We start from the raw sequence: 27,755 nt of genomic DNA on the forward strand, positions 1-27,755 counted from the left end.
TTAGTTTTGCTTCAGCAACTCTGTGACAGAGATCATTCATCACAGTAAGTGCTGCATGCCTTTACAGATGACATCCCTAATGTTGTTAATGGCTGATTTTAACAGCATAATGTGCACAGATTGCTATGTTAATCGCCTGCAAGATGTTTTTTGTTTGCAATGTGCCGTTAGGATAATACATGATGGAAAGGGACTTTAAAATAATGAGTCAAGTCACTCAGTTCAGCAGGAACATAACACATATGTCCCCATAGTTCAGCATGAACATAACACAAATGTTCTCCATTGTTTTCAGGATACAGAGTAAAACAAATAACGAAGGTACAGAAAGTTACCAAGTAAAAGAATATATCACGTCATCACTTTTATTTTCCGCACAATGTGAAAACGCAATAAATGCAAAATACCAACTCGTGAAGCTCTAAGGAATACTAATTCAGGAAAGAATAATGATACATAAACAGAAACAGTCCTTTGGGTTATTCAGTCAACCGTTTATTGCAATAAAACAATTAAAAAAAAAAAAAATGTGGTGTCCCGGGAGAAAATTATAGCAAGTTGCAGAATAATCATACAAAACTGAGAAAGGCAAACTATTGGAAATGACTTACAGTATAGGAAAAATTACATGTTGTTTAAAGAATATTTCAACTACATTTGCACAATAAATACAATACTGTCATTTTTTAGATGCAGTTTTAAAAAAATAAAACGTAAGCACATTATAAAGTAGATACACACATTGTACATACAGTTTTATAAAACACTATTTGATGTGTTTCATGCAGGAATTAAGAATTTCTAAACCATGAAGTTGCCGAAGTTGACTCAGGTGTCTGTAAAAGCAAGAAGGGCAAATCAAGTTAGAATCAAGAAACATTCCATGACAGCACAACAAAACTTTGCTTATATGCTTGTAAATAAAACTGCCAACTACGTCAAATATCTACATAAACACACAACACGATACTGGCATACATATAACTGTCAATCTTCTACAACCTCTCCCTTGTGAATCTCGCATTATCAAAATTGACAACTTTTAACGCAGGTTAACACAGTAAGCTGTGAGTTTTGAGACTGCGATTAATAATCGTTGTGTGGACACCACGTTTTAAAAAGCACAGCATCACCACACTGAAGGTTCGACAGTGAAATGCATACCGAGGTTCTGCAGTGCACAGCTTCCCTAGAGCGATCGCTGCGTTTTGCTGTACTGTGGTTTTCCTTGCGTCTCCTCCAGCATGTTTTAATAAGATCTTCACAATGTCAGAGTTCAGAAGGGCTGTGGCTGCACCAGGTACGTCCATGCATTGACTCAGGCAGAGAACTGCATTGCCCACAATCAGCTCATCCTCCACAGACTGCAGCTTTACCAATGTGCAGAACTCTGTTGTTAAATAAAACAAAAATAACCAAACACACTTCTATGTTAATGCTCTATGCGTTTCCTCATAGTAGATGTATTTACACAGTGAACACCATGAGATCTGACCCATTCATAATGAACTCAACAGCAAGCCTGGATCATCAACTGGGAATTGTACCAGTTTCTTTATGTTATTACCACAAGGCTTACTTTTGCAATGGGCTCCCAAGGAAAGTAGCATATACTGTAGAGCAGGATCACTATTTATCCCACACTGGCACAAGTTATTCAGAGTATCAGATCTGTTCATGTATCTCTAGAGAACCGCTTATTCAGTCTGTCTATGTCAAACTGATATTTTCACATGTGCACACAGTGGATAAAGGTCGTGGTGATCTACTTTTCTGTGACGCTCGTACCTCTAACTTTGGTGGGGTGGGAGGGGGATGAATGTCTGTTTTACCTATTTTGTTGTTTTAATTATTTAGTGAGTTTGGACATAAAGGGCAATAATTGTGCTTCTACACGGTTCTTCCTTTGTTATAACAATGCACCCCCCCACCTTTACAACAGGAAGGGAGGGAGTGATAACCCAGGATAATACATCTTTAAGAGCAAGGCCCATTATTGTGTGTCTTTTCATATGGTACAGAAAGCAACTGCATTGAAAACTAATTACACCTGTGAAACTGGGCTGACTCCATAGTCGAATATGTTTAATAGGAGTAATTTAAAACTTTTATAATAATAATAATAATAATAATAATAATAATAATAATAATAATAATAATAATAATATTGTTTAATGTAATATATTATGTTAAGTAATATAATTTGTTTAAATGTCTTTGTTAACAGTGACTGTAGAATGAAGATTAAGGGGACTATGAAATGCAGCTAATTTCACCTCTACATCTTTATTTGCCGTTGTAAAACATGTACATGTGCAAAGGATTGGATAACAAAAAAGTTGCATTGCATGTTTTAAATACAGATAAAGACAAATAACCGCCTCCCCCAAAGAATCAGCAAGGACCACTTTAACTACTTACTTTTATCCAATTTCACCAACTCTTCTGAAGCCTGCCTGCTCTGTTTGGTACAGACTGCAAGGGTCATGACAGCATAGCGCACGGTCACCTGGCCTCCTGCCTGAAATTCACAGTAGAGTAGTTAGCACATGTGTGCCAATAAAAACAGGCAATGACATGGAATCATTTACACCGAGACACTAAACTCAAATGCATTGTTAGTGGATTGTGGCTTTAGTTTATCTAGGCATACCAACTCACTTTTATTTTATTTTAAACCATATACTATATAATATAATTTAATGTAATTAATTGTGAGGGAAAAGGCTCCAAGCATATGTTTCGGCTCTTGTTCGCATTACCTTAAGGAATTTGAACATTTTTTTCACTGTTCCGGCCTTAACTGCCTCATCCACTGCCTCATTGGACTGTGGGAGAATGTGGCTCAGTAGACGGGTGGTTTTCTGGAACAACAACATACAGCACATGTTGACATTGGACATAAGCTCACAAGCAATGCCCCACAGAACATGGTGTTCAAATTGAGCTCTGGCATTGGTGATCCTAGGATTCCAGTTCTACAGAACATTGTGTTTTCAAATTGAGCTCTGGCGTTGGTGATCCTAGGATTCCAGTTCTACAGAACTTTGTCCAGGATGTCATGTGTGAATTGTGCACATTCTGCAGATTTTTTTGTATGCAACTCAGGGTACTGACTTTAGGAGGCCCAACAAGAAGTAATATGAGAGTCCAGAGAGCATCTACAGAAGTTGCACTTGGATCGTTCCCTTTTACTGCAAAGCACAGATAAGCAGTTCACACATCACATAACAAGAATAAAAAAAAAAGACAACAACTAATATGAACTGTTATAATCACACTCAATTAAAACACCACACACCCCTCTGCATGCACCTTTATGACAGAGATAAGAGGCCCATACATTAAATGTATGGATAGAGAACTGTACACCAATGACTTTGACATATTCAGTGGCAGTGCCCTCTATAATGCAATGTGTCAACTATACCATCCTCATGCCTGTGGAAACACACCCCCTCCCTCCAACATATACATTATCCACCCTGTCCACAGCATATGTAACAGCCTTGTGCATGTATGTTTAAATTCAGATAGATGGGTTTAATTATAAACCAAAGATAACAAGCATGATAGGAAAGGAGTTCTGCTTACAGTAATGATATCTCCATCCATGCAGCACAGCAGGGTTACACACCGAGCGGTGATATTAACAGCTTGCCCCTGAAATGAAAAACACGGGACATACTATTAAAACTAACTGAGTCGGCACACAAGATTTAGTGACTGTCAGGAAAAAAGTTAGAGCAGAAGTAGGACATAGCATTCCGTTTAAAAAAACATGCCCAAGGTAAGTTCTTTAAAAGGGAGTGATCTCAGCATTTACACAATGATACAGGGCTCTGCTTTGCAATGGGTTTCTAAAGGACAGAAATGAGACCTTGACAGAGGTGCTTACTATTTAAGAATACATTCTTTAACACAATTAGATTAGAAAAGCCAGCAGTCCAGTTAAGCTGCGGACCTGCCGTTTGTACTCAGTAAAAAAAAATAATCACAAATACGCACTCAATTTAAATTGAACTCGTAAAAATACTCATAGCAATTTTGCTGCATGGTGTCTGCCTCCTCTCCCACCTCCCCTAAAACTTCCACTAACAAACTACATCTCCCACAACACAATGTCCTGAGTTACTAGGAAACTGTACACAAAAAAAAACAACCCAACAAACATTATCCAATCTCTGGCTAGCCCCTTTGTCTTTGCAGCCAATCACAGTAAGAATAAGAAAAACTCAAATCTACACAGGTTGAAGCGTAAACACCGCAATCCAGCTACAAATCCAACTGGAACCATCGTCGGAGGGAACCGCAAAAAAATAAATAAATAAATAAATAAATAAAAGGTGCCTATAAACAAACTGTTTCATAACTTAATTTGTCTGTATGGCTTTACATTGAAGTTTTAACATGTTCACTGAGTTAACATAAAATGTCTGACATGCAGGCAGACAGACAGATGTCTCTGCATACCCTGTATGCTGATACTATGTACCTACATGCAAAAGAATGTCCTAACCAAGTTCCTTCACAACTGATTAACCTAGATAATTTACACACAGACAGCTACCTCCGTGTACCCCCAGATTCCGATACACTGTGTACAACTGGAATCACAGTAAGCAGTATTTCTAACCTGAATAACAGTGTTGCGTTCCAGGGAGAGATTCAACATCAAGCCAAGCAGCGCAATTGCAATGTCTCTGTGTTGAGAGTCTTTACTGGAAGACAGATAGCCATCCTGACAAAAAAGAAAATGGGAAAGTTTATTTACATTGGTACCCAAGGTGTGACTTAAACACTCTTTACCCCACCTCCTTTCAGTAACATGAAAAATGACATTTCTTGGGTTATAGTTTGTTACCATGGCAACTAGGCAGGCTTCCCAGCATTCCTCGGAGTCTGCCAGCTGTTTCCGGATGCCCTCGTCTCCTGCCATATTGCTCACTGTTGAAATGCACTGAGGAAGCACGGCGCGATTAGCGGATGAGAGGTTCCTCTAGAGGGGTATGAATAAGAAAGGTAAAAGCAACCGCGTCTTAATTGTGACATGTTCCCTTTAACTCACCAAACAGTTAGAGATGTATACATGTTTAACAAGTGTGTTATGTATCTCTATAGGGGTTCCCTGTAGAAAAAAACACAGTTAAAATAAAGGGATCAGCCAATATAAACATATGCGACTATACAATTAGCCAAGATTGAAGAAATGGGAGCTAACTTGGCCCTGCAACTGGAGCTAATAGCAACAATAATGAAACAGTGAATCGACACCCTTGAGCTGCCAGACTTGGCCTTTTTAATAATCAGGCAGCAGCTTTTTAAAAGGTCTTACCAGCAGGGTAATAAAATGAGGCATAACAGCTGTTGCAAAGTTTGGTCTAAACTGAACTCTAAACCTAAAAAAAGAGAAAAAAAAGGTTTAGAAGGTAAAGCAGAGCTTTGACTGAATACCAACTTTGAATACCAAGTTTGATGCACAGGCGTCTAGACAGATTTGATCAACTTATAGTCTAGGGAACGCACTTATACAACAACAAAGCTATTGCAAAAATAATCAGATCTGACTTTCAAGTTACCAAGGACTGTTAACAGACCTTCCAGACGCATGTTAAACGTGAGAACTAATTAAACCACTCTGAAAGGAACTTTGCTCCTCTACTTTGTAATTAGAGTGTTTATTAACTCACATTGTTAAAATATAGACGTGGACACTCTGACCTTTGCATGTACTCTGCAGGGCTTCTCGTTGTGTTTAATTAGTCATTTAGTCAAGCAATACATCAGCAGATGTGGTTCAGCATCCAAGAGATTCAAATGTCAAGCTACTTCATTTCTTAACGTATCTTACTCAAGCAGTATCAGATGAGCAATATGCATTTAGTATACAACTCATTAATAGTATTCTGCTGATTGGAATTCATTGCTTTAATTGCAGTCCTAATAAGGCAAGAAAAACACTGAGCGACTCATTTACATTGGCTGAGCAATGCTACTGATTATTTTACTATGCTCTCGTTAACAGGGTTCCCTTATAAAAGTTTCCCATAGTAAAAGCATAGCAAAGTGTAATAAAGCATAGTGACAGCATGGGAATATACAGCTCGGTATGGTAAAGTACATTAATCCACATGGCAAACTATGGTAAATGCACAGTATAGTGTTTGAAAAGCATGATAAAACTGCAGAAATACCATGCAGAAATGCTGTGGTAAACTTACATACAGGTTGGAAAGGTACAATGTTGTATATCTCTGCCAAAAACTACTAGCCTTTAGTTACACCCCATTGCTGTTGTGAAAAACATGTTTTTAGATTGATCTAAACTTCTGCCATAGAGGTGCAGTGCATCTTCATGCTTAACTTTGTGAATCCATGCAAATACTAGAAAACAGACATCAAACACACTATACCAGCTAAACATAATGTGTATTCAAATATCATTTATCACAATAACATTCAATTATAGCAACATTCAAAACCCCCCAAAACTATATTACTTCTTGTCAGCTGCTAAGTTGGCCATGATTCCTACAGCGTTTGCTGCGATCAAATCTTGATGATGCATGTATCCCATCAACCTTTCTAGTAGCCTGAAAAAAGAAATGAAAATTCAGGAGTACATTGTGAAACGGTATTCCACACGGACCTTATTGAAAATATAATACACAGTCGAACTGGAAATATCTCTACCGCTCTGGCCAAACGTTTTGCATCAATCACCCTTTAGAATTAGCTCATTTTACTTCATAAAGTCAAAGGAAATCTGCTGAATAACGTTACGTTAACATATCGAATTGCATAACGTTTTGTAGTTCTACTTAACGAAAAACTGACAAATACTGTCCTACTATTATGGCTTCCGGTAGACTTTTGCGATATCATTTTGTAGTTTCTTTGATTACATGATGTTGAATAAAAGATCAAAATGATGTTCATATTTTTAATTACATCTCAATCCTAAAATTCTAGGTGATGCATACCGGCTGCATACCGGCTCTATTACTTAATTCAATGTTAGTTTAATAATTGTGTGGATGTCATTTTAAAAGTTACAATGTCAGATAGAGATATCATTTTCTGATCTTCCCATTAACGTATGAATATACTTTTTTAAATAAATTCAAAAGCCACTCTGAACTCGCGGTTAACTGTAATCTGGTAATATTTCTTTAGAACTCATGCAACACAATGCTTTTGAGGGATTTAAGGTGGCGCAGTGGAATGATTCGCTTGTCACTGACAATTCGTTTCTGTGGTCTCACCATTACTCCCTATCACAATAATACAGTCTTGGCAGGACTGAAAGACAAGTCCAGATTGAGGTGATTGCAGTGCTCTCAAGAGACGCTAGAATGACACCATTGTCACTCTCCTGTCACAAGCATTACATTTCCATCAGAAACAAACAAACTCAACGGCTTCAATAGATTCTATTGCAGTGGAGGGGTCTGCTAATGGACATGTGTGTCTAGAACATACAACCCAGTCATCTTATGAAAACGAAAAAAAGAATAAATAAAAAATGTTTTTGTTGAAGCCTGCCACTGGAAAAAGTTGACGCCTGCTTCAAATGCCGACACAAGCTTCAAGAAAGAAAAACTGTGTGCATCTTATGTATCAGATATAGAATAATAAACTGTACTTGGTCTGATCCAGGTTTTGAAGCAGCAAAGCCCTTCCATGTTCAGTCAGTGAGTACATCAACACCAAAGCCACACACTCTTTCTGGATGTCAGACTTCTCTGAAGCCAGCAGTTCAATCAGGCATTCAGTGGTGCCGGCCCACTGCATTAGTAACTGCTGGTTTTCCTCTAGAAAACAACAGCATTCCTTATATCAATACACCACTGGGAAAGAGCAAGATGACATAGATGGATACTGAACGGCACTGAGGATGGTCCTTGGGAGAAGCTCTCATTGACACCGACAGGCTGGGGTTAAATAGAGAGAACTTTCTGTGTTGCATCTTTCATGGGCACATACTGCAAGCAGAAGAAAACGGATTAGAGGGCACCACAACCTGGAAGTTTACCATTCAAATAAGCTCAAATATGGAAGGTTTATGTACATGTTGTGTTCAATGTTTTGCTCTCCTTTTTTTTTTTTTTTTTGCTTATTTTAAAGCTAGAAGTTGAAAGTTCCGCAATCAACTACTCTGTGGGCGTGCCCATGCAATGCAGCTTCCTGATTGGTGGATGAAAGTTCAGAGGTTTCCAACATTTACAATATGGAACAGACATGAAGCTCAGAGAAGGTACATTATTTTGGTTCACAATTCCAACCCCAATGTAGCCTAGTTTCAGAAACAGGGCCCGGGCAGACTGAATGCTGTTCCAGATGTCTGAAATCAATTAGCTTACCATTTCCTTTGCAAACTGCCTGCCAGAGTATCAGCACAGAAATGCACAGTTCATCATTAAAAGGTTCCTGTGATTTTACAGAGAGACTCCTGTGAAGAACAGTGTTCATATTAATCTCATTTCATACCATTCTAGTCTCTTATAACCGGTGATGACAAAAGATAGCTTGAAGTGTTTAATCCCATTCCCATTTCACTAAATGTGTTCATTTACTATAATAGACTATCCTGAATACCATTCTGTTTGTATTAGGATTAATTACCAATTCTTAAAGACAATGTGAAAAGTACAGGCTACCTCTATACAAGCATGGTTTAAACTCATCAGCAGAACAATTATTCTTCTCTTGACTTTGATTCGTAAATACTAAACTATCATGCTGTTGTCAAAAACACAACGCTGTACAATAATTAGAGTACTATATGCTTTTGAATGAAAAAAATGACTTTATACCTTCCCTGTGGATAACACGCCAATGAAAGCTGTGTGTGTGCAAATGAAGCAAGCCGTCTGCCATTACAAGAACCACTATCAAAGACATACTACACCAGTGTTTCTGCAAAGAGCTCACTTTGTATGTTAGAATTCTCACAAAGTGACTTTCAGAACTACCTTGCTGTCTTGTACTGAAACGTTTTAATTGTCCATTCTGCACAGTTCTTCACGATCTAACTCATCTGTAGTAGGGCAGCTGTGATCCCCTTACCTTTGTACAATGGTATTGCTGTTGATGATACTGAAGCCATTGTTTATTCTGAATAATGTCTGTTCGGTGCCTGGAATAAATTAAAGATAACGTCAAACCAGGGAAGCGTGGGGCTGTGGCTTGCTTGGCAGATCTATCATTCATGAAGGCTCTTGCTGATTTTTCGAAACCGAAAACCAAAATTCAAGGTCATGGAAAAACATGGAGAGACGTCAGTGCACGTAAAATGAATTATGGCACAACAGTTTCATTGCTTTCCTGTTTTATATATACAGTGTTTACTGCCTATTGTTACAGGCAATAGACTTTATTAACACTAGACCGTAAACTACATAGAGACATTCATTTTGGTTTCACAAAGAAAATACATTACGGTTTGGTACCGTTTTAGTGCAGATGTCTATTTTGATTACTTATTGCCGCAGCATCAGTATTTGGATGCAGGGCTGTTTGGATCTGAGGTTCTTAAACCCACATAGTGCACACAGTTGGAGATTATGCAGAGATGAACTTAAGACAGAAGGGAGGGTATGGAAGGGGCTACCTCGTTACGTCGTTGAGGGAGAAACATCGAGGACAATCTGCTGCTACGAACCGGACGAGCTTAGATGGGCCGAATGGCCTCTTCTTATTCGCCCATTTTCCTAGGTTCTTATTTTATTTGAGCATTTCTAGCAATGAAACGTTACATGGATTATGTCTTTAACTATCATAAGCCTCTCTATCCAGAACGCTGAGAAGACAGCTTTTTAAATATTACATTAGTCGTGTTGTTTTACAAACGAGCAGATTGCTGAATTGGGTCTATTTCTGTTACTGTGGCTTAATTTCCTGTTCTGTGAACATGCAATATAAAACAGAACACAGTGTACAAATCCTGAATAAAACACGTGGCGGGATACGGAAGCAACTATATAACAGTACAAAGCTGTCCGAATAGCAGACTTGACAGGATGAGTGAAGCCTCCTTCAGAACTGTGCAGCATGCCGTGTAATACACTCTGGCACTCAACCTAGTCTCCAGCGAGGCTGAATAAATGTTAGAAACCTTGCTCTGCCCTGAGACACACTGGCAGGCATTGTTCAAAACAAACAGACTGAAAAGAAGAAGAAAGGCCGAGTGTGTTAATTCAACAACTTCTTATGAAGCGTGTTTCTCTAATAGCACAGAAATGCTTTCAACTTCAAAAGAAACTAAGATTAAAAAAAGCAACTTGTATGACGAGTCAATGCCATGTTAAAAGGGAAAGTCTGGCTGATGAAGGCACAAGTCGAAACGTTTGTCTGCTTGGGCTATAAACTTTTGTTAGTTTCTAACACTTACAATCTTTAATTCTTTCAGTCAGAAGTCGCACGCCCCCAGCATAGTAAAGGTTTACTTGATCAGGCTTCGCAAGTTTCTGAAGAACTTCAAGCACCGAAGTGGCATTTTCCTTCCCTTGTTCAAATTCTTCCAGCGCTTTCTTCTCCTGGGTATTTTTCTTCTCTTCACAATACACCTGGTTTGTGTAATCTTGAAGCAAAATATTTGTTATTAAAACAACCAGTTTAATTTTGGCATCCATCTAGCATTCACTCAGATGCAAAGACAGAATGACTAATGTTAAGAACAGACCCTGAATCCAGCTGTGTAACTGAGATCCATACATTTTCTATTCATTGCACTTGAAATATTACTACAACATGTCTAGTATCCAATACAACATAAAGTCTCTACTAAAATAATTAAGCATGGAGGAGAAATCAATATACCATCAGCTGTAAATGGATTAGTCACACACACGCACACACGCGCACACACACACACGCAATACACTGAAATTAAATATGCAGAACCTTTTAACAGGTGCTGTATAAAAGGTTATGAATTTTTATATCATTTATAACAGAACTTCGAGTACAATCTGGAGTGGCAATATTATGAAGTTCCAGATTTGAAAAATTAGGATTTGAAAAAAAATTATAAAAGAACAGTGAAACAGAATGGATACAACACATATACATTTCACAAAACCCGTTCACAAACTCTCTGAAAATATCGAACAAATCACCAGGAAATAGCTGTATAATATATGTGGTTTTCACATGTTCTGGTCTAATAATAGCCCCTGTGGTCTGGCTTTACTATGACAGTAAGGTAAACAGCAGGAGCCCTTTGATTTTCTGTGCAGTACAACACTTGTGCATATTGCTCTTCATGTGGGGTATGCTTTCAAGGTCCTTACCTACAGTGGAATTATTTTAACATGTACAATATGGTACAAGGGCATGCATGCCTGCTGTGCTTGCTATTCAAAACAAAAACATACCTGGCTAGTCTGAAATGTCGTTGTTTGAATGTAACGAAAGCTCTTTTGTTAATCACAAATGAAAAAAGAGAATGTTCCAGCTAACAAAAGGCATATGTAGTCAAGTGAAATATTTTCAGTTTGAGTTTACTGGTTTTGTTATACTGGCTTATACAAAGATTAAGAGAAAGTTACCCAATTTTAAAACAGCTGCCACATTCAAAAGCAAGACGTCTGAACATAAAAATCCAATCTGCAGTGTTATGTTCGGTTTTAAATTTCAATATATTTAAGTATTTATTGAACCAATTTGTTTTTCTCTTTTCTTTTAGACAGTTTTTTTTTTGTTTCTTTTAGTATTTCTACGTTTTCCTTCTCTGTAAAATGCTTAATATAATAAAGAACTTGGTAGCTTTCAAACTGTCCCCAAGCATATAACCAGACAGTAAACCGCGACAGCATTCAATTAAATGGTAGAACAAATTGTTTATTCCGACTAAAAAGCACCTCCAGCAAACCTCAGTAGAATTAGATCTGCTATTCCCTGTGAACCATACAAATTTAAAAACTAATCCTCTGTGAATTCTTATCAATGCTGGTGTGAAGATAAGGAAGCAGAATAGGCTTTTCGAAGATTTGTTTAAATTGTGAAATTCAGATAAGAGAGAGACAGGCAAGATTTGCCAATGGGATGGTGTTTGATTATAACAGTTTTATTTTAATGATTGATTGATTGATAAGTTTTTTTTTGGGGGGGGGGGGGCTGACTTTTTATATAATTATTTTCAAAGACATAATGATGAAGGCAAAAACCTAGAATACAACTTTAGCAAGGCAAGGTGGGCTTGGTCTCACCTTTTACCAACCTTTCTTGCTTCGGATCAATTTCCAGTATCTTTTGATAACATCTGTGAGCCTGAAAAAAAAAAAGAACACACAACAACAAGGTAATTCATATTGTGCTGGAATAAAAATCCAAAATGTGACTTTACAGTAGCACATGTTTTATAGTGGCTGTATCTTCCGATGTTTAAATATTGTAGTTTTATTCTTATATTTGAATGCTTTCATGAAGTTATTCTCCCAGCACACATAAGCATTTTTCATAACTAGAAATGTCTGTCAATCCTAATTTGGTTGAAACTTATGGCAATTTATAACAATAAAAAAATAATGTATTGGAAAGCATAAGGGAAAATAGCCATGTAATTATTCTATTCTCATTGGTGAAAAATGCATTATACATCAAAGGAATGAACTGTGGCTGACCCACCCATTGATTTAAGTTTTATACAAGTACATGCTTATGGCTGTATCTCCACTGAGGGACACAGAAATCCATTTCCGTCAGATCCCAGATAGGAAACAACTATACATCATTAAACACTGCTGTTAGTTTACATAATTGTGTAGCGTTTGTGGGTATTTTTTTTTTTTTTTACTTTAACTGGGAGCTGTTCGGCAGTGATCAGTTTGTTACACAGTATACAAGGCATCCATCCCTTGAGCTGCACAGACTGTAAAGAGCATAGCAAGCAATAATGGTGGTATTTAACTGATATAAATAATAACACTTCATTCACACTGTCAAAGAAATGCTTACCACTGCTTTAAAAATCCATCGAGTTTTATTACAATTATTACTGGTCTCTCTTTTATTGTTTAATTCAGGGTTTGCTAATATTTCAACTTCATCTCTAAACTGCTACATCTCCTACCTTTATATTGGGTTCATTCGAACTGCAAGCAGACCATTGCGAGAGAGCTTGCATTCCTACACAAAGCCACTGAGAAGCACTGAAACACTTGTTTTAAATCTTAAGTGCTATTTCATATTAAAAGTGTGTGTTTTTTTTATATATTGTATCTGTATGTTGTTTTATATCAACGTAATAGACTCTCGTAGCACTTAATTCCATTAAAATAAGGAACGTTGTCTATCTTGTAGCACTTACACATTGCATCTTGTATAGTATCTGACACACTGCAAACCATCAGTTCAGTCTGAATGTCAGAGGCTTTCTCAATTATGGATCAGTATGTCACATTTTTAGTTCACAAGAAGATTAATAACTGTTCCTTACATTGTTATAAGTTTAAAATCAAGAGACGATATATTATTTTATTAGAATGATTGAGGATCAAGTCACAACCTTACACAACATGGCAGCTTTATTTATTTTTTTTTTTAATTTAGTAGTCGCCAACTGATTTTACCCCATTTTTCACCCAATTTGAAATACCCAATTGTATTTTAGGATCAGCTCACCGCTACCACCCCCGCGCTGACTCGGGAGCAGTGAAGATGAACACACGCTGTCCTCCAAAACGTGTGCTGTCAGCCGACTGCTTTTTTTCACTCTGCAGGCCTGCCATGCAGCCAACCCAGAGCTACAGCGTCGGAGGACAATGCAGCTCTGGGCAGCTTACAGGCAAGCCCGCAGGTGCCTGGCAAGACCACAGGGGTCGCTGGTGCGTGGTGAGCCGAGGACACCCTGGCTGACCCAAGCCCTCCCCCCTCCCCCACCGGGCGGCGCTCGGCCAATTGTGTGCCTCCCCCTGGGAACTCCCATCCACGGTCGACAGTGGAATAGCCTCAGATCCAAAAGAATATGTTGGTATATTTTGGGATGTCTTTGCAATGAAAAAAGTTTGTGTTGAAAGCAAGTGTTCAACCTTCAAAAATGTGTCCATTTAAAATTCTACAAAACACCCAATCTTAAAAAATGCTCCTGTAAGCAAATGACTTGATGTCAAACACTAAGCTCAGCATGTCATGCTGGATTAGCCCAGAGGAGAAGCTCTGACAGAACAAAAACGGGAAAGATGATCACAAATATGTGAGCTGTGTAACTAAAATCATTTCTGTATTACAAGATACTTCTAGCTACCCACAAAACGCGTTTCACTGGACAATTACATTAACCACTAAGTGAAAAGCAATGGGGATTTAAATTTGTTAAACAGGAAACTGAAGGGCAGACATCAAGCACATGGGAAGAATGCTAAATAGAACCAATCAACTGGGACAAAGAAATACTTTAATCAATTTAATTCACGATTTTTTTATGAAGGAATAAAGGGCAATACTCAATTAAACAAACTGTGCTGAGAGAAGTGATTAATATGGCAAACACAATTCCTGATTAACTAATTGCGTCCGAGTGATTTTAGGTCATTGTTCAAAGCACAGTACCGTATATGGCACATTTAGATTTTGTAATTCAGTTTGGATTTTCAGACCATCATTCTAAGCAGCAAAGTATTCTTTTTTTTATTGAGAGGGTTTGTACTGGGAAATGTTTGTAGTGATGACAGAACAATAACAGAGGTTGGTTAAAATGATTAAGTACCGGTAAGTAAAAGTATGTCTCATAGTTTCAGACAGCTGTTTAAAACTTTTAAATATCCTTTTCTTGGGAACTTTTTCACACAAAAAAGGACAAGGACTACAGTATTTAGTCTTAGTTAGCACTTAGGGGAAATCAATGGGTGGACTGTAAGTAGGAAACAGACTGTCAGAGGACCAAAGAGAAGGGTTGGAAGAGCTGTTGAAGAAGCCAATTTGACACATACAGTCTGTCTCATGCCTACATCACTATTATAAGAGAATACATCATACAAACCTACCTCTTCATAATTCTTCAATGCGAGGTTAGCTCTTCCCATGTGTACATATGCCTTTAAGCACTTCTCATTGCACTGTTTTGAAAAAAAAAATAATGAACAGTCATTCAAGTACACTGTGCAGCTGCAGAGCAAGTTAAAAGTCTCCCGATGGAATTAATTTGGATCACAATAAACTCCAGCTAACAAGCACACATGCTTGCATCTCTCCTGTTCTCTACTGTATCAGGGCAGGACTACTATGTTGGATACAGTCTCGCGATAGGGGTTATTATTCTCGGTTTCTCAGGTTTGATTTCAAAGGAGAGAAGACAAAAAGAAAGTGATTAAATGAAATTACAAAGCGATCGTACAATGTGTTATTATCATCAACATCATGTGAAACCATCAGTGGACACGTATATGGGATCAAATATGCGCTAGCGTATTATTCCACTCTAGCAGTCATGTGTTCCTTATTGTTATCAATGACCAGCCTTGGGCGATTCTCTATAAAATTAATAATAAGTTAATTAAAAAAGACATACAGTACTTACTTTTAACGCCCATTCACAGTCGTTTACAGCTTCTTTGTATTTCTCCAACTTGATATAAGCCTTGCAAAATAGAAGAATGTAATCACTACAAGACAGAAATATGAAAGCACGGATCATATTCTTTATAACAGCCAGTGCTGCGGTTTTGTTGTGCCCTACACTGCATCCAATTCTCTAACCCATGAACAAAGCTGATTTTTCCTGTACAGTACAAACCTGTGCCCGGTTGGTATAGAGGACTTGCATGTCTCGCAGTTTCTCAAGTCCTTCACTGTAACGCTGCACTGCGGTCTCATAGTCACCTTTGGCAAACGCCTCATTTCCCATTTCTTTTAATGCTGCAAAAAGGAGTGGTCATTTTTTATAATGAATTAAACAAAAGTCGTCAGCACAGAGGGTAATACACCAGTAAAAAGACAAAAGAATAATGCATGCATATAATTACACACCATTAGCCAACATTGTGTTTTCTTTTCGTCTTTCAGATCTTTCTTGTGCGTCCTTTTCTAAAAGCTTCATGAAGTTCTCTAAAAGAAATATATATATATTACTGGATACAACTTCAGCATTAACTCATCTTACAAACATTATAGGCAAAATGTCCAATATGCGATTTAGCACACATTTCATAGCATGCAAAATGATTTTTTTTTTTTTTTTTTTTGCATACAAGGGCACAGTACCTTGGCTAGTGTCAGCATCATTCCGTAAACCCTGAAAAACATTTTGGAAATTAAAACTGCTCCTATATTACACAGAAATGCGTTCATTTGAAATCCTAAAGCAGCTGACTTTAGCCATTAGGAATTTGTGGCAGTGTTATCAGTAATACTGGTACACTAAAACACATGCATGTATCTTTATGGTAACTAAACTCGCCCTGTGAATTCTTCTTATTGTTATGTCACACGGGTTTGAGTTTGAAGACAGTGTTCTTACACAGGGAGCTGCTTCATTCCGTTCTGGTTTATTGTTTATTACGGTTCTGTTCAGTCTCGTTTTACACAGCTCCTCTGTTTCCCCGTTCTCCTTAAAGGCTGAGATCAGCTGATCTGCCTTTTCTGCAGCTCTCTGTTGTGAAACAGCATCGCTGGAGTTCATCTCTTTAACCAGCTCACCTGGGAAAGAAAGCAAAAGACCAAGAAAAGTTTGTTATTAATTAATCTGCACACCCATACTTTTTGTTTTCAATGTGCTTTTATATAATTAGCTGTAGCTGGGGTGTATTGTACATATGAGCTCTCTTGTATTTTTTACTTTGTACAGCGCTGTGGAATGCCATGGAACGAAGGGCAACATATACATTTCAAAAATACATTTGTATTGTATTGTATTTGGTCTTAACCAAAACCAGGTTTCAGTCACAGAAACAGGATGCATTTTGAGCTGTAAGCTTTAATGCTTAAACCCTTATGAAAAACACCATTGCACTCTATAACAGCAATTATAAATCCACCGAAAACCCAGCTCATAACTACATTACAGTATAACGTTACAGACTTAAATGTGCGTTCAATATGGTTAACTAAAAAATATACATAGGACTGTTCTTGCCAACTATAATCAGTAACTACGGCAAACGGGCATCTTGCGCCCCTGCAGCTTTAGTTAAAGCCCCTTTACGAATTTAAACACAGGATTTAAACACAAAAGCTTTATAATAAAGCTGAGTGAACACACGGCTTAACTATGCAAGAATGCAGCAAGCAGACACCGAAGAATGACGTTTTAATACAAAATTCAACAGGACTAACAGAACGTAATGCGCAGCGGGTAGCAAATTAATGTACCTCGACAAACATCAAACAGCATTAATAATATTAACACGTTAGTGCCTTTCCTGTTCGCCATACTCTGGTGAAACATGACAAGCCGCTGAACTACATCATAACACACCCTGTACTAATACAAATGTCTTCCTTTAAGAAAACTGCTCATGAAACCCTGTGCCTGTGCTTTGTGGACAGATTTGAGTTTAGTTACTTTACTTACTTATCTGGTCCACCTGTTTCAGAAACTTCTCCAGATCGGCCGCCTCCGTTGTCATATTTACTTCTTCTTGGTCAACGCAAAACGATCTGAAACGTAATCCCCTGCAAACAGTATTATTAAAACAAGTTAATTTAAACTGTAGGCTATATCATGCGTTACTGTGTGGACAGGTGTACGACGTGTATAAACTCTTAGCCCCTGATTTAAAAATTCACAGAAAGGGAGTAAACTCTGGTACACACAATCCCGGAAGTGAGGCACCGGTATGTTGTCTGCGTTGCACGTCTTCGTTCAATGCACGTTTTCCATTATATTTATGTTCAGAAAGTTGTGCCGTACCTGAACGACGTCTCTTGTATAGCTTTAACCTAAAGACGTGTTTCCTTTTAGTTTTTGCCCAGTGTAGACTTGTAACTACAAGTCATGCCTAAGAGTCAGGACGCTTAGCGGGTTACCATGGTTACCAGATTAGTCGCGTGTTATTCTGAGTGTTGGATTCTGGGGATCTGGTAGTGCCCTTATAGTGCCCCTATCTGTCCTTACATTTGTTCATCATATGTCACACTTTCGTTTTGCATATATCTGGTAAAACCAATGATTAAAGGGTGATGAAACTAGTTATTAACATGATTTCCAAACATGCATATGTGGCAGAGGCAGGGGGTTTGTATATGTAACTGACATCATTGTATAATTATTTTAAACACAATAAATATCATGGAATCTTTGTTTTAATATTTTCACCTGCACGACTGGGTGTTGCATCCTGCAATTCAGTTCTGTTGCGCAGCATGGAACATATTATAGACTTGACAGAGGGGTGATTGTAATCGCTCGGTTAGCAGGATAATGAAAGCAGTGCCAGAAAGTGGAAACGCTAAGGGGCGTTCTGATGATAGTTAATCCCCAGCAACATTGAAGGAAGGGATTAGAGACATTATATTGAGGGATGGCGACATGAAATACATTTAAAAAAAAGAAAAAAATGTTTTGTCCCCTTCCTGTAAGTGTATAATTGCGTCCTCCTGCAAGGTGTGTGTGTGTGTGTGTGTGTGTGTGTGTGTGTGTGATATCTTATTCATCATTTTGAAAATGCTTAGGTTTTCAACTGCTAGGTATCCATGTAACAAATAATACTGTCCGCAGGAGTAATTCCATTCTGACAAATGAGTGATATCTCCCTATGATAATGTCAGAGTATCAAGGGACAGATTGCTGGCTTTTCTAGGATGTAAAAACTGATACATGGTCGTGGTCTTTAGAAAATACCCTGATTAAAGCAACATGCATTGTAATAGCTATCCATATGTGTAAAATTGCACTGCTGTTCAACAACAGGCGAATAAACCGTAGCGATTATAATGATGTCTTTATAGAGAAATGCATGACTGCACTGTTTTCTGAGTAAAAAAAAAAACATCTTAAAGGTCAGATTACATCAATTATAATATAGCTTTACAGACATTTTTTTCATCTTGCTGTGTCAAAACATGCATATTCCTGGGGGTTCTTTGTTAGAATGTATCTTGAAATGACTCTATGACTTTTTTTTTTTTACTTCATAGTCAGTGTATTCCAAATGTAAATTCTGCAGTTGGTGGCCTTTACTGGTGTTTATCCCATGAAAGTGGCTGATTGACAGTTCAGTCTGATAATTCATCAAGTGTATCAGACTGTAGGTAAATCCCACGTCATCTCGACCCTACTTTGGAACAGGTAATTGGCGGCTGGAGTTTACAGCTGGGTATTATCGATCAGATTATTAGATGAAAGCACGGCACACGAGGGTGGATTAAAGCAATCCCAATTAGGATGTAAAAGAGCAATGAGCTCCACTTCTGTCACCTTTTCACAATATATTTCAAGCCCGCATGAGCCTGACAATAGATGGGGAAATCGTTTTAGCGATTTAGCGAGGGGTGTATCAAACATCATTAGCCTCTCGTATTGTGTTCTGGGGTACGGGCTATTTGTCTGCCCTCTGTGCGGGGTCACACTCTCGCTCTGGTTGCTGGTAATAACCCAGTACACCGTCTCTTGTGTTACCGCGTGTTCCGTGTTCTACCTGTATTCTAGTCTGCATACCTGCCGATGCCCTTATTCTCCATGTTCGGAAAGCTGTGTTTTGGGTTCAGCAAGCTGACTGTGTGGCCTGTCTGTCTGTTAAGTTCTGAGAAGAATCGTGACAGTGGATAACATTTCAAAATATCTTTTTTATTCAACAGGGACAATCCTGAAGTCCTTAGGACCAAAACTGAGCTGTGGGTATTTCAGAAACCCGATTTTATATTCTCTGTGCTGGGGACGCTGTGTTGAGGAGTTCTAAGGAGCAACGGTAACACTAGACTGACCATGCTGGCAATAAATCATCCTTTCTGCAGCTGCTTCTTATCAAGAACCATGGGAAGGGTTCATTAATCACTAGTATTGCTGTTGTTTAGAGTTGTTCTTAATGAAATATTCTGTGCACAGACTTTTCAAACAAATAGCAGCTTTGTTAAGCTGTTGAGGTGAACCGAACACCGCAGTGTTTTAACAGTATACACAACAGTCCACTTGCTTTGAGATAATCAGTAACACCGACCCGAAGGCAGAAGCGTGTGCACGCTCTTGCAGAAAAGCGTTTGAAAAGGGACGATGCGCATCTTCAATAAGGATTCCTTAAGTTTCCACCCAGATTTATTAAGAATGTATAGCTGGATTATTAAAAGGGCATACAATACATTGGCACACTGGTTTATTAAAATGTATCCTATTAATATTGTAATAAACAGTTTAAAATATAATTTGGTAAAAACTATTTTCATCCAATTTGCCTGCGTATATTTGCAGTATTGATTCACAGGTTGCTATAAGATCTGTCTTGTCTGTACAATGAGATCATTTACCAGAGGAACCCTCATGTTTTCTGTTCACATAGTCAGCTGGTAATCCAACAGCGCCCCTTGTGTTTGCGTTCTTACTGCAAGGTGAGGCTGGCTTCAAAAACATTTTCAATCACTTGGAAGTCCACAGCCTGAATTAACTTAAATGCACTTCAAGATAACTACCTCTATATATATATATATATAATTTTATTGAAACTGTGATTTATTTGTATTATTATTGTATTTAGTTTTTGTATCCACCGTGGTTTGTCTTTAGCGTCTATCCCCACCTAGGGGATGAAAAGTGTATTACAATTCAAATTAAATCATAAAAACAAGATCGATACGGGGCTCAAATATCTTCATGATCAAACCTTGTTCTCGTGTCACCTCACAATTCATTATTCATTCATTCACTTTTTTCATATTAATCCGTGCTGGGAATAACAAGTTTAATCGAAGTGTAAAATCTGTCAGCTCCAACCAATGCAAACATGCACCAGAAAAGACAGATTCAATATAATCTTCAGTCAATGCTGTGACTGCCATTCAGATTAATTAAAATACTGAAAATGGATCTGTGTGTTAAAGGGCGAGGATCATACATCTGAACTGCCAATACAAGCCAAGATTTTCCTGTGAAATAAAGCGATACAACATAGATCATTTTCACATTGAAGAACTTGGGCTCTCTGGATATATGAAGCAGTTTTAATGCAATCATAATTTTCCTCATAGTACATTAAATCAATACATGACATGTACTCACTACTGTACCGTAGCCACGGATTTCTGCCACGTCTGTACCATTGCAAAGCAGATCTGAAGGCTAAAGCAGCCATCCGTGCAATGATGGCTATGAAACGCTGCAGACACGTTGAGGTGAAGCAAGTCCTTACAAACAAAGCATTAACCTAATCGAGACATAACAAAAGCATGACCCAGCATGCGTCTTTATCACATAGAGACAATAACATTGCAACTGATGCCAGTTCATTACCTCGTTGGCTCAATGCTTTAACATCAGCCCTACCAAAGTGTATACTCCTGCAAGCACAGCTTCATAAAATGTATATGCATTTACATGTAATTGTTTATCGTTATCGCCATGCCTGTGTAACACTCACTCGACAGTCATACAGTAACATGAATGTATGTCTCAAGCACAGGTCTAGTTAATATATGTAATACGTGTATTATCAGGGGCGTGACGTCAGGGGCTTCAAGGTATTCTCTGCTAAGCAGCGAGCTAAGCAAAGCGCCAACAGATTTCGATTTGCAATGCTCGCTTACATGCCTGCGAAACGTACTCTAATGTTTTCATGAGAGCCTGCGATGCGACTAACCAATAGGCGATGTGCATTTTCTCCGCGGCAGTCCAATCATAAGTGAGCGGAGGCGGGACATAAACTGTTGAAAGTCTACCTGAGCTGAAAGTATTGAGTAATTTTAACCAATAGGAGTCAAGGATCTGGCCCTTGTTATACAGGTGTCCAATCATGAGTGAGAAGAGGCGGGACATAAATATACTGGTAGATATCTTATTGGTCCACAAGAGGGAGACAATGGGCTATAAAAAAAAAAAAGAAATATTTTAACTAAATCAAAATCGTGAGACATAATTTGCTGGTGACTTAATTAGGGTTACCATATGGCTCCAGAATAACCGGACGCTTTGAGACAGACCGGGATTTCAAAATTCCCCCTAAATTGAAAGTAATTCACGTATAAATGAGCTCCACCTTTGCTGAGATTAATCCTGCTGTGGTGGAATTGCTTGGGCGCAGCAAACAAGTCACACTGATCAGCTGCTTCTGATCAGATCTTAATGAACGAATAGCTAATTTATCGATAGAGCAACGAGATGATGATGCGATTGTATTTGCAGAATAATACGGGCGATTGAATTTTAACAAACAGAAAAAAATAGCGACTGGCTGCAATTCATTCTTAATACAGTTATTTGACGCGCATGCGGGTATTTAAGCACCATTATTAACTGTAGTTAACGATGGTTCATTTACACCTTCATTTATTTCAATTTAGGGGCAAGTTTGAAATCCCGTTCTGTCTCCCAGCGTCCGGTTAATCTGGAGCCACATGGTAACCCTAATTTAATACAATACAGACAACAATCCGCTTTGAAGTCCAGTGGGATGCATTGCAGTGGTTTCGTGCATGGCGCTGGCTGAAAAACGCAATTAAATGAATGCTTCAATGAATGGAACACCAGTTGAATTAGTGTAACATTCATTCCCAATCGTCTCGCTTTGCTGGCGGCTTTTAGTAACAGGTTTCGATACAAGGTAGCCATAAGTACTATACTGAAGCCGGTGTGCGCAAACTAGTCAATAAAATAGATTTATAGTTTGCGTGGGATGCTGGCGTCTCTAACTGAAATACACCCCTATAATAATGTTTGCTGTTTTTGTTTAGAATAATTCAACATGACATGCAGAAACATGATCTAATTTTATAATCTGATGAACCTAAGCAACCGATGGCAGCAGGCGCCAGCTGCTCAGTGAAACATGGTTTAAATGCAAGGTCGACTTCTGCCCATAAGGGCCCCGAGGACATGTGGGATTTGAACCGCGCGATTTATCCACCGTTTACATCTCTTTCTACACAGCTAAAGAAGTGCCTTTGTCTTAAACGTCCTGACATCAATACATACATACACACACACACACACACACACACACACACACACACACACACACACACACACACACACATATATATATATATATAGTGTATATCCAAAAGTAAAGATTCAGCAGGTCCTGTGGTAACGCGCAATGAACTCAATGCGTTTTTTAATAATGCACCAAAAATACACAACGTCACATTGAAAGCGTAAATTCAGCATTATGGAATGCTGTTGCTGGTCATTAGTCATGATTTAGTAAGGGCATTGTCTTCCTGTGATTGTTAATTCTCCAATAACAACCCGAATTTCCCCTCCATAAGCATATATCTTTGGTACTGAGTTAAGATAATATAATATAAACAGGGTTTTACTGGAGTACTTAGACTCCATGCCAAGTGCATCATTTCATTTTATAAACACATCCTCTGTTAAGATCTTTTTCCATTCAACATGTAAACATGTTTTTAAGACATCTGGGCAGATGTTGCATTATTAACTAATTTATATTTGAATAGTTGAAAATCTCCCTTGAAAGTGCTGCAGAACAGTAATAAAAACTAACGACTGTTTAATTTTCATCAAATGCATGCAGAGCAACAAATGTTAACTTGCATCCCCCTCCCACCCATCCCCAGCCTTTTTTTCTACCTAAAATGCAGTTACATGCACACAGAAATCCGTTTTCAGAACATCTATTTCACACAGGTAATCCACAGCGGTACTTGTATTCATTTCCAACTTGCTCTTTCTGTAGAGACAAGCATGAAGGAGAACAGCTGGGAACAGAGCAGGAATAAACAGTAAACAGTAAAAGGAAGCTGCTGCCCCCCAGTCAGGGCCCCATTTCCTCTAATCCTTCCACATTCTCACATAGCTACAAAAGAGAGAAAGAGGAGACAAACCCCCGCACACACACACACACACTATATATATACACATATATACATGTTTGTAAAATGCAGGGTCTTCACTCCTTCAAGGATATTTTTACTCCCAAGTATTTGTTTCGACCTTAATTGTTTAGTGTCTTGATTGTTTAACTCAAAGATTGAAGCCCAGCATTGTAAGATGTAAAGTGTGGTGTGAGGTGATTCACTGTTTGGCCCTGGATCTCGCCTTCTGGACCGATAGGAGCCACCCTCGTTTGAGGTGCGATCTCCGACGACGGTCAGAGGTCACCAAGGCCGGGTGATGGAGGACCACCGACCCCCCAGAAGGGACATACAGTTACAAAGGAGGTGGAGGAGAAAGACTTGCAGAGCAAGTGGAGGAAGGTGAGCCTGGACTATATAGGTTAGGGAACCAATAGAATTAGCGTAGCAAGCTGAGCCCCGCCCCTAGAACCACAGAAAGCCTATATATTATTATTGACACCTATATGCATTATGGAGGACAATCTTATTTACTGTAAATACATCACCACGCTATATATTTTCTGCATCTTTCTGTAAAGGTTCAAGATCTTATGGTTCAGTGTCAAACACTATCTGGAAGGAATACTTCAATTTCAACAATATAAAACCATTTGCTTAATACAATTATTTAACAGCCCTTGCTGCTAACCCTTAGAGCTGTTTTTAAAATGTACCAAATAACAAAACATACAACAGCTTTGAAAAAAAACATAACTACATGTATAGCACAGGCGCACAAAACTGTAAAAGCCAACGTAGATAGAATTAACAGCAGAATGTTTTTAAAATTTGCATTGTATTTCTGGGCTTTAGAATGGTCGCTGCAGGCTTAACGTTTCAGCAGGTGGGAGGCACTGATTGCTAAAAGAGCTTGGTGCAGCCAGCTGGCATGTGATGAAACCAATAGCCACATATCCGATCCAAAACAGTGAGTCAGTCATGCAATGGGAGCGCGTTACTTTCAATTGAACGGTATAATCACGGTACACACCCCTCTCTTCCAACACACACCAGTTTATTTTTTTACTCTGAAGGGGGCCAGCACATGAGATCATCCTGATGAAATGTTTAAAACAATAGCCACACAATTGCTTTAACTTGTGACTGGTTGTGTGTAACTTGACACACAGTGGAGTTGTTTGTTGTTTTTTTTTTCTTGTACCAGCCCTAATTGTATTAGTCCATTCCAGTAGTCAAAGGGTTAATGTAACTCACAATGTGACAGCAGTTCAGAAGACCGATTCTAATAATGTTGCAAAACACAAAAACCCCTTAGATTGAGCCTTAAACAAACTGGTGTGTTTCTAGTTTTAATCATTAGCAGATTATTTGTGTTTACTTGTGGTAAGCCAGCCAACATATTTTAATATATACAGAAAGATCCAAAGGGTAAGGAGAAGACCTCCATCATTATTATTATTTATTATTATTTATTTCTTAGCAGACATCAAACATGTAAGGGAATGCAAGCTGCTACTACCATGTAATTACCATGTAATTACATACCCCATAATCTATAAGCATCCCCCTGAAAGGTGTTCATTCATAATTAAATACATTTGAATTACAGACACTTATTGAAATTGTTACCCTCAGTTAAAGGATAATGGTAATGTCTTTAATAGTCATAAGAACTACAGGGGTGTGGCCAGTGTGCACTTTGTTTTTTTAATATCACTAAAGAGTCACAAAACGTTTTCTCTGTATTCTATAAATTTAAAACTGGGCCTATCAAGTCTCCTTTCTGCTGAAATGTGTTTATCAATAAAACATAACAGCTTATATCATGAGCGATAATTTGAATGACAAACAGTATAAAGTACCATCTCCCTTTTTTATTTTTATTTTACTCAAAAACTTCCCTCTTCAGCTTTTCACTTCGTATGATGCATGTGCTTGTTTTCCTTAGGCTGGGATGTTGTTATCATTTGTATGAACGCTAGGTAGAGGGGAAGAGGTGGGGGAGGAGGAGTGGAAAAAGCTGTGTATGCTTTGCTGATAATTTTAGACAGCCCGTTATTGAATAATCTGGTTGATGTGTATGATGTGTCTGGTTTACATCTGCCTGTCTACTATCCTTTCCTATCAACCTCACTTCAACAAAGATTTTTATAGTGTGTAAGAAAAACAGGCTCAATGTGTTTAGGCTTTCTTCACAGGAATGCATGGCGATAACCCCTGTGAAGGTAGTCATTCCAAGCATTCTTTAAAAGACTAAGCTAAAGCTGAGAGCCGTGTCTGACTACGTGAAGTGTGCTGTAGAGAATTCTGGAGTCACTGATATTTCAGAATACTTTTACAGTGAATGAGGTGATAACTTGTGCCCTGGCCATGCTTTAGTGACATGCCAAAGTCTCAAGGAAGGGGGGTTAGGGTCTAAACAGAAAAAAAAGAGGCTTCCTGGTCTTTTGCATGTAATCGTGGGCTAAAATATACCCCCCCCCCCCTCCCCCACACCCTGTTGTTCTGCACTCCTACAGAATGCTGCAGTAAAATATGAATATAAAGGGCCCCATATTTCAACACAATTTACTGTAAGGGGGCTTAAACCTATGAACTCGCCTGCCAGGAAATGCAATTTCCTCAGCTTGTGTTCCTTTGCGTATTTCAAGTTTATGTAATCAGTCCAGTTGGGAAAAACAAAGATACAACAGGTTTCACTTTGCTGTGAAACAGCATGTTATCATATTAAGCACTGCGTTTACCCCTTTATTTCAAATACATGCGGTTTCAATAGGAATTCTGCATAGGACTTTTACAGGGGATGAATCGGTAACCCGTGCCACAGCCATGCTTGTTTACAGAGTGACAGAATAATAAGGTTGCAAAGAAAGATCAATTATGTGTGCCTACAGCTGGGACTTCTATTAGAAATGTAGGCAAACAGCATCAAACTAAATCTGCAGATACAGACAGCTATACCCAGGGCGTGCAGTGGGTCTAAATGCCATACCAGTCTTGCCATTTCAGAATTCCATTAATTAGGGTCTAAACGGAGAAAAGATGTTTGGGGTGGATTCCTCATCTTTTGCATGTGATTGGTGGGCTAAAATGACAAACAGCCTGCCTCCAGTTCTGCATTCTTCGAAAATGGAAAGAATGTTGGAGTAGCCCCACTTTTGTGCGAGGATTCAGAGCAGTGGATATGAATGGCACCTTATCAACACAACTTCCTGCAAGTAGCGATAACAAAATTGTCTAACGGAATGCAATTTCCTCTGCTTTGTTTCAAGTTAAAATAAACTTCAGGCATTTCAATGTGAACTCCCACCAAAGCTGCAGTTTGTCAGCAAATTCTGTGGGCTTTTCTGAATTCTTCAGTCATTAAGCTTTCTTCCCCGTTGTATCTAAGAGATGTTATAAAGTAAAGTTTATCTAAACATACAGCTAGCCGTTTCAATCAGGTGGTTTGTAACCCTTTATTGGGCTGATTTTTTCTGTAACACACAGACTCTGCTCTTGTTTCCAGTGTACTTTGCCACTGCTTGGTAGAGTTTAGTGATTGTTCTACACTTGAGGTTTACGCTGTGTTTACAAACTCACAGTTAAATCTTTCTTATCTGTAGGGATTTGTAAACTACAAGTTCAAAAACAGTTTGTAGCAAGTTTACTAACACTGCTACACATTACCGGTACACCTCATATTTCTGAATACTATTGAGTCTTTTAACGTCACGCTGGGCAGCCAACACAACGCGATTATAATTTAAAGAAAATGTAACACGTTTTTGTTATTATCACCCATGCAGAACAAAACACAATGTATTTTATATATTCATATTGAAGGTGTGCAAAGTTGCTTTGAATCA

General features: G+C 38.4%; 1 protein-coding gene across 5 annotated transcripts; it reads right to left on the reverse strand.

Annotated features, from left to right (window-relative positions):
* Positions 1 to 344: 344 nt before the first annotated feature.
* LOC117397281 (tetratricopeptide repeat protein 12-like) lies at positions 345 to 17,996 on the reverse strand. 5 transcript variants are annotated; one of them, XM_034912810.2, is made up of 22 exons: positions 17,852 to 17,996; positions 17,513 to 17,613; positions 16,460 to 16,638; positions 16,204 to 16,234; positions 15,970 to 16,047; positions 15,737 to 15,858; positions 15,521 to 15,580; positions 14,988 to 15,059; positions 12,213 to 12,273; positions 10,394 to 10,582; positions 9,070 to 9,139; positions 8,364 to 8,452; positions 7,646 to 7,814; positions 6,501 to 6,593; positions 5,336 to 5,399; positions 4,865 to 4,999; positions 4,637 to 4,741; positions 3,595 to 3,663; positions 2,763 to 2,864; positions 2,422 to 2,521; positions 1,165 to 1,390; positions 345 to 836 (listed from the first exon to the last, which is right to left on the reverse strand). In XM_034912810.2, the coding sequence occupies exons 2-22, from the start codon at positions 17,565 to 17,567 to the stop codon at positions 767 to 769; spliced, it is 2,139 nt and encodes a 712-aa protein (XP_034768701.2). In that variant the 5' UTR covers positions 17,568 to 17,613; positions 17,852 to 17,996; the 3' UTR covers positions 345 to 766. The 5 variants fall into 5 exon arrangements, with proteins under 5 accessions (XP_034768701.2, XP_034768700.2, XP_058866120.1 ...); XM_034912809.2 differs by lacking the exon at positions 17,852 to 17,996 and having other exon boundaries at positions 17,513 to 17,817; XM_059010137.1 differs by lacking the exons at positions 17,513 to 17,613; positions 17,852 to 17,996 and adding an exon at positions 17,311 to 17,386.
* Positions 17,997 to 27,755: the final 9,759 nt, after the last annotated feature.

Source organism: Acipenser ruthenus, chromosome 40, assembly GCF_902713425.1.
Source record: "Acipenser ruthenus chromosome 40, fAciRut3.2 maternal haplotype, whole genome shotgun sequence".
Classification (NCBI taxonomy): domain Eukaryota; kingdom Metazoa; phylum Chordata; class Actinopteri; order Acipenseriformes; family Acipenseridae; genus Acipenser; species Acipenser ruthenus.

What these genes read in the sequence shown, in the direction of transcription:
- LOC117397281 (XM_059010137.1), bottom strand. Translation starts at nt 17,386, where the DNA reads ATGTTTCACCAGAGTATGGCGAACAGGAAAGGCACTAACGTGTTAATA. An exon ending in TCTATACCAACCGGGCACAG is followed by an intron (nt 15,581 to 15,736) that starts GTTTGTACTGTA and finishes CTATTTTGCAAG; the next exon opens with GCTTATATCAAGTTGGAGAA. An exon ending in GGCAGTTTGCAAAGGAAATG is followed by an intron (nt 7,815 to 8,363) that starts GTAAGCTAATTG and finishes GTTGTTTTCTAG; the next exon opens with AGGAAAACCAGCAGTTACTA.